Source organism: Gavialis gangeticus, unplaced genomic scaffold (assembly GCF_001723915.1).
Source record: "Gavialis gangeticus isolate Ggan-Ray unplaced genomic scaffold, GavGan_comp1, whole genome shotgun sequence".
Classification (NCBI taxonomy): Eukaryota; Metazoa; Chordata; order Crocodylia; family Gavialidae; genus Gavialis; species Gavialis gangeticus.
The window spans coordinates 17,890,751-17,898,141 of record NW_017728996.1 but is presented as its reverse complement, the minus strand read 5'-3'; the positions used below and the strand labels follow the sequence as shown (position 1 = coordinate 17,898,141).

Sequence of the window (7,391 nt, the reverse complement as noted above, 5' to 3'; positions counted from 1 at the left end):
TGACATGCAGCACAACTGACGAATCCATTTGCGCCGGAAGGGGAGCGGGGGGGTGGAGACAACAGGCCGGAAGTTCTGAAGAAGGCGGCGGGGTGCATGTTCCTTTTACTACCCGGCTCTCTACCGCGGCGGTAGGAGTCGGCGCCCCGGGGGCGGCGTCCGTGGTACAGGCCGGGGCGGGGGCGGGGGCGGTTGAAGGGCTGCCGGGCTCGGGGGCGGGGCCTGGGGCTGCCCTGCACGGGGCTCCCCGCCCAGCTCTGCAGGGGCTCCCCTGGGGCCCGCCAGCGTCGCCATGAGGTTCCTGCCCCGGGCTGTGCCCTTTGCCCCCTGGCGCCGCCGAGACTGGCCCAGGTGGGCCTCGGGCTCACGCACCAGCCGCCTGCTGCCGGAGGTTGAGGAGGCAACGCCATCGTCATCGTCAACAGCATCATCAATGCCATCGCCAGCGTCAACATCGACACTGTCGCCATCGACGCCACCGCCATCATCAACGCTGCCGAGGGAGCGTGAGGATGGGCAGCGACGCATGAACCCCCTGCACATCCAGATGCTGTCACGGGCCCTGCACGAGCAGCTGTTCCCGGGCGTGCGGGTGGAGTATGCGGAGGCCGATGTGCAGCGCAGCGAGCAGCACCTGCGGCAGCACGGCCTGTGGGGCCAGGCCACGTCCACGCTGCCCGATGTGGTGCTGCGCCTGCCCCCGCTGCAGGGCGACAACTTGGACCAGCACTTCCGCCACCTGGCGCAGAAGCAGAGCCTGCCCTACCTGGAAGCTGCCGAGGAGCTGCTGCAGTGCGTGCTGCCCCCCCAGCCTGCCACCTGGGCCTGGCAGGCCGGCTGGACGCAGTACGGTCCCGACGGGCAGACGGAAACTGTGGACTATCCCAGGGAGCGTGCCTTAGTGTTTGATGTGGAGGTGTGCGTGGCCGACGGGTCCTGCCCCACCCTGGCTGTGGCTGTTTCTCCTACAGCCTGGTGAGATGGAGCGATGAGCAGAGGCAGGATGAGCCAGACCGCAGTGGAGGTGGCTGGGAGGGTGGCACAACTGCCCCATCCCTCTGCACTAAATATTTCACGCTGGCTCAGTAGGGAGTGAGTGGCTTCCAGGTGTTGCTGTACTTAGGGGACGGCTACTACTAAAGGCCACAGGCCTAGTTAGTTCAGGGAGGGAGCTCCGTTGTGGTTGCACAGCCGTGGAGATGGCAGACAAAGCAAGGAGCGTGGTAGGCATCCTTACCTGCTTCCTGACAACGCGCTCAGGAGAGGCGTATTCTGAAGGAAGACGGATATTGGTTGTAGCTGCGTTGGCCTAAAGGCATAGGCAGACACAACTCTTGGAGTAGAGGCCATATCTTTTATTAGACCAACCAAGCAGTAGCGCAAAAAAAATTTCTTTCTTTGCAAACTTTTGGGCCCAAACACCCTCTTTCAGGCAAAGGAGAATGCAAAGATTGTAAAATTTCTCCCAGGAAGACAGAGGAACTTGATTTGCTAGTTCAGCCTTTCCTTGGTTCCTCTGCCAGGGACAACAGGGGGATCCTTCTCCCAGCTGGGCATCCTGCATTGATGAGGGAATGACCGTTCTGATGAAGTGAGCTCCAGCTAGGGAAAGTTTGTGTTATATAGGCCTCTAATTTAATTAGTCTATAAGGTGCAAACCTACCCTGCCTTCCTCTTGATGAGGGAAAGCAGAGGTACCACCTTGTAAAATGCAGAGGGGCCCATAAGACCAAGTAGATCTGGGGGCTCACTGTACAGGGCTCCTAGAGCACTCATATTCCAGCTGGAATAGCTCATGGGAGAATATGCTTCTATTCCAGGTACTCCTGGTGCAGTAAGCGGCTGCTGGAGGAACGTTACACCTGGTCCAACCAACTGACACTGGCTGACCTCATACCACTGGAGACGGCTGCAGACACTAACTGTGCTGCCAAACGGGACTGGCTGGAGAGACTGGTGGTGGGTCACAATGTTGCTTTTGATCGGGCGCACATAAAAGAGCAGTACTTGATCCAGGTAAGTCCTTTCTTGGTTTTGATCTGTGTCTTCTGCTCCTGCTCTCCTTGCCTGTGTGCCATGCTTTGAGTGCCTGGATTAATTGTGCGCAATGACTTACCTTGGTAAAAAGAAAATATATTTATGTTAACTTGCTCAGGAAGTGAAAGCTTGTTCCCCAGCTAAATAACCCTTTGCATGTGTGCTTACCTGAGCTACCTCAGCAGTGGAAGTTGTATATAAATGAAACGGGCCTTTGCATATGCAATTGCATTCACCTTATTTTGAAGCTTGGTGCCTCAGTTTGCTCATAGAATGGGAGTCAAAGCACTTCTCTTCACCCCCCTGCCCCAAGGGAGCTATTCTGAGTTTTGTGAATTGCTTTGGGATTGCAGCTGGAAAGCACTCTGTCTGTACAGGGTTTCCCAAAAGCCAGTGCTTGGTTCCTTGCTGCTGTTCACTTTCTCTCCCAGAAAAGGAAAGCACAATTGTTATGTTTGGCTTTAAGCAAGCCACATAGGGCTGAGAGGACAAGTAGCACGGAATGGAAAATTTAGGGTATAGGGCAAAAATAACTTGAGTGAAGGTAGCAGGCTTTCGCTAGCACCTTGTTTCAGCCAATACAAGCCTGGATCCTTTGACACCAAATTCTAGCAGCTGACAAAAGGAGCAGCCACCTCAACTGCTGTTAGTTATACAGGTCTCAGGTCTGTCCAGCTGGTTTTTAAGAGCAGTTGTATGCGTGAGTCTGTTTCAGTGCTATCAGATGCTGTGAGCCCAGCAGTTGGGGGAGCAAGAAGGAGAGCTTGAAAGTCAAATCCTTGTCTGTTGCCTTTTTCACCATGAAAAAGGCACGAAAGCAAGCACTCCTTGCTCCAGTGACAGGCTGCTGGCTCCTCTCTGGTCCTGAGAGGTCAGTCAGTGATGCATGTCCCAGGGCATCAGCCCCCAGATGCCTAGCCTTTAACCCTCTGTGTTTCAGGGCTCTCGAATGCGGTTCCTGGACACCATGAGCATGCACATGGCCATCTCTGGACTGACAGGATTCCAGCGCAGCCTCTGGATGGCTGCGAAGTATGGCAAGAGGAAAGGATTGCAGCAGGTCAAGCAGCACATGAAGAAAACCTATAAGCAAGCCAAAGGGTCTGCAGTGAGTAGGAGGCTCAGAATGTGTGCGCGCCACTGCCTTGTGCCATAGGCCCCGACTGCCGGCCACCTCCATTTAGAGTTTAGTAGCATCCACCTTCATTCCTCCCTTAGGTGCCTTGATCTGGCCTCTCTGAAAGGAATAGGTCCAGCTGTTCTGTGCGAGGGGAGGGAGAAGAATTTGTAACATTCCCTGTTGTGCTGTTCCAGGAGAACAGCAAAGTGACTTCTCTACTAAACTGCTCCCAGCGACTCCCAGATGAAATGGGCTCTAGTTTACTAATCAAAAGTGGGGTTTTTTCCTTGCCTGCCATCCCTACACCCTGAACCCAAGCCAGGCTCCTTTTTTTCTGACATGATGCTTTCACTGGTCACTCATTCTTTGTCTCCCTTCAGTTGCTGCCCTTTCTCTGTCACATCAGATATAAGCTACTTGCCACAAGACCCTGCTAATCTAGTCCTGCCTACCTGTCTTGTTCCATTCATTATGCTAACTCCCCACTCTTATCAGCTTGTGATGCTGGTCTCAATGACAAACAAATCCTTTTGTTCTCTCTCTTCTGTTGCCCGTTTTCTAATTAGAATGGGACCTGATTTTCTACAGGTGAGAACAGTTAGATGGACAGCATCTGTGAATCATTCAAAGCCTGTTCTTTTCCTGTTGGCATATTTTCTCCCAGGATATCTCCTGGGACTGGATAGACATCAGCAGCATTAACAACCTGGCAGATGTGCATGACCTGTATGTTGGGGGCAAGCCACTGGAGAAGGAGGCCCGTGAGCTGTTTGTAAAAGGGACTATGAGCGACATCAGAAATAACTTCCAGGTAAGGGCCAGAAACTTCTAGGAAAGAGGAGCTGGGCCAAGGGATTCCTTTAACTTAACAGACAAGTCTCAGTTGGTGTGATATTTTCTAGCTGTAAAAGCCTGATTTCCATGTCTTGTAAGGATGGTTGGAGCTATACAAAGCATTCCCAATCACAGGCAGGGAGAGGGAGAGCACCTGGAGCCAACGTCTAGTTTCCTTAGGCACCATGTCTGTATTTCTGATCAGAACAGCTGCAGTTGGATCCTTATCATTGCAAAGGGGGTGCAATTCTCGGTCTGCACATGTTTACAACATGGCCATTGGTTGGGTAAGATCCAGTTGTCCTATATTAGGATGTATCCAATTCCTTTCCTAGGGATTAGGCCCCAGAGTAAGTTCTTGTAAGGCTGGCATAGACTGTGGTACTGAGATGTTTAGCAATAGGCTTTTGACAGTCATAGCTCAAACAATGGCACTCCAGCCTCAGTGAGGATTTCCTCTTGGCACTGCCACTTCATTGCTCTGTGGTTTACTTGCTGTGTAATCTCCTTGAGTGCTGCCTGTTTGTGCCCTGAAGGAGCTGATGACATATTGTGCCCTTGATGTCCAAGCCACTCATGAAGTGTTCCAGGAGCAGCTGCCCCTCTTCATGGAGAGGTGAGGAGTTTGGCCCCAGCCTCAGCAAAACTTAAATACATCTGTTGGTGAGAGCCAGTGTAGTCTGGATGCATGCAGGAGAGTTGGGTAAGTTTTGGGGTCTTGTCCTGGCAGGCTTGATCTCCTGCAGGGAACTCACATTCTGGGTTGGCCAAAAGTGTTTGAGAACTTTGTGTTGAGGAAGGCTGCAGTGGCAGACTGCTGTCAAGTCTATGGAGCAGCACTGATTGCAGTTGCTGTGGGGACTCTGATTCCTTTCCCCTGGCTAGGAGAAAATAGGAGTCATCATTCCATGCTCTGGTAAGGAGAGAAGCTTTTAATGAGAGAGATCTGTCAGTGAAGCTTCCGTGCTTGGGATTGAAGGGTCTTTTGTTTGCAAAATGGACCTCCTCCTGCCTGCCATACATACAGATTCTTATTTGGGCCCCTGGTAATTGAGGCTAAGCAGGACAAGGGCCAAAGGGAATGCTGGTTTGGGAGCTCCTACATAGAATGCTGGGTTAACCCTACAAACTTTTATCCTCCTCTCTGGCATAGCCCAGTCCTTACAGGTCATATGCTATCTGTATAACACCATGCCTCTGTGCTCTAGATGCCCACATCCTGTGACATTTGCGGGGATGCTGGAAATGGGTGTTGCTTACTTGCCTGTCAATCAAAACTGGGAGAGATACCTGGAAGAGGCTCAGGGCACCTATGAAGAGCTGCAGAAGGAGATGAAGAAATCGCTGATGAATTTGGCCAATGACGCCTGTCAGCTGCTGTATGATGAGAGGTACTAGTGGGGACAAAGAAGGGGCCTTGCAAAGAAGGGCCTTTGATTTTGTCACTTGGTGATGGAAAAAGAAAGCAAAATGTTCTCATCTGGTTAGCTAAGGAGCGTAACTAGCACTAGAATGGTAGTAATGGGTCTAGATTGTGGGTGGGATGCAGGGCAGATGTGCTTCTGTATTAGTAAGGACTGATATACTGATGACCTCAATCCAGGTCCCAGCAGACAAGTGCCCACATCCTTAGAACTGGTACTGATTCTCTGATGGCTTCAGTCCAACTCCTAACAGGCAGGCACCCACACTTGAATGTTTCCTCTGGAATTGGCACCGATTTGTCTTTATTAGAAGCCTCAAGAGGCTAAGCAGGGAATAGAAAGTGCTTTGCAAGGCTGCATGGAGGGGTGATGGCACATGCACTAGGGGTGGGGATGAGAGGAAAAAGCTAGTATTGCTGCTCTCAGCTGCCTCCTTCAAACCCTCAAGTGAACAGGGAAGATGGGAAGCAGTGCTGAGAGTTTAGGCTGGTAGGATTTCCCTAGCATGTGGGGTTGAGCAAAATGTATGGTTGTCAGAAACCAGGAAGAGGCAGGCATAACGGTGGTATGTCCCACAGGTATAAGGATGACCCTTGGCTCTGGGATTTGGAGTGGGATGTCCAGGAATTTAAGGAGAAGAAGCCGTTAAAGAAAAATAAAGATGCAAAACGCAAGGCAGCCGAAGTGGTGACAAACCCATCTGCGCTTGAATGGCAAGAAGGTAGCATCCTTGGTGTGATGGAGGGGTGGGCTCGGGGGCAATCTGATGCCAACTAGTATGAAGCTCTAGCAAGGTTCCAGGAGATTCATGCGAACGAGAGACTGATTGGTAAGTAATACTGAAACAAGGAGAAGAAGGTCAGCCTTCTAGGAGAAGCTTATTCATGTAACTTACTACCATAAGCACATGTAGGAGCAGTTCTTGTCTCGTAAGGCTGCGTTTGCCACTGGGGTGGCTTGCATGAGTGCAGAGAATGTTTCTTGCTAAGATTTACTTTTCCTGCAAGAACAGACCCTGGTCCCCCCAGTGAAGAGGAGGAGCTAGGAGTCCCTGAGAGCCAGGTGTGCCTGGAGCGTCTGAAGGAGACTGTCACATTGCTGCCCAAGAGAACCCAGCATCTGCCAGGCCACCCCAGGTGAGTCATGCAAAAGGAGAGTTGCATAGCTCAACATGTAGCTGAGGTCTCACTTTGTAAATGTGATTGCTGAACTCTGGAAATTCCACTTGGGCACCTCTTCCAAGGGCCACCGTTTTCCACCTCATTCCTGGGTATTAGGACTGTTGAAAACTAGCAGAGAAACTGAAGTGGACAGCAAGATTGTGCCCAGCTCAGCCCTTAATAGATGGGAGTTCACTTCTGTGAATTGCCACTAAAAACTAGGAAAGCATTTGCCAGCTCTTTGCTCAGGTGAGCCTGTAGGGACATTACATTGCTCCCCTATTTCTAGTGAAGACAAATGCTTCCTTTTTGTGGTCCTTCTGTACCTGTTTCCTGGGAGCTCAGTATGCATCATGTTCCACATTCAAAGGGAACCTGCCTTGTGATGCTGGCAGCTGCTGTGAGAGGTTCCCTTCACAGAAACACTTTAGTGTCAGAAGGGGATTAGCAATTCCTCTGCTCTGCACATTTTGCAGGCTTCACTACAGCCTTATGTCCCTCTGCTTCTCCACAGATAACTGCGTAAAGAGGGAATGGAGAACTCCTTCTCCTGCAGTGCAACGTGCAGAAGTGTGCTAGGCCAGAAGAGAGGGCTTGGGCTGGAGCACTTAGAAGTGTTAGCAGTGAAGGGTAGTCATTGTTACTACAGCATTAACTGAATGGGAGGAAGTCAGGTGGGAAACTGCTCTTGGAAGTTTGCTGCCCTCTCCAGTTTTGTGGTCTTTTATCTCCAGATGGTACCGTAAGCTGTGCCCACGGCTGGAGAGTCCACACTGGGTGCCCGGTCCCAGTCTCATCACTCTTCAAATGAGAGTG

At 51.3% G+C, this 7,391-nt stretch overlaps 1 protein-coding gene across 2 annotated transcripts in view; it reads left to right on the top strand.

Moving 5' to 3' along the window:
• Window positions 1–228: 228 nt before the first annotated feature.
• Window positions 229–7,391, top strand: part of POLG (DNA polymerase gamma, catalytic subunit) — a 44,627-nt gene continuing 37,464 nt past the window's right edge. The window contains exons 1-9 of one of the 2 annotated variants that reach the window (XM_019504073.1): window positions 229–975; window positions 1,821–2,016; window positions 2,978–3,145; window positions 3,822–3,968; window positions 4,528–4,607; window positions 5,200–5,382; window positions 5,994–6,136; window positions 6,428–6,551; window positions 7,310–7,391. In XM_019504073.1, the coding sequence (XP_019359618.1) occupies window positions 293–975; window positions 1,821–2,016; window positions 2,978–3,145; window positions 3,822–3,968; window positions 4,528–4,607; window positions 5,200–5,382; window positions 5,994–6,136; window positions 6,428–6,551; window positions 7,310–7,391 (1,806 nt within the window). In that variant the 5' untranslated portion in view covers window positions 229–292. The remainder of the gene's footprint in view (window positions 976–1,820; window positions 2,017–2,977; window positions 3,146–3,821; window positions 3,969–4,527; window positions 4,608–5,199; window positions 5,383–5,993; window positions 6,137–6,427; window positions 6,552–7,309) is intronic. The other variant, XM_019504074.1, reaches the window with a different exon arrangement.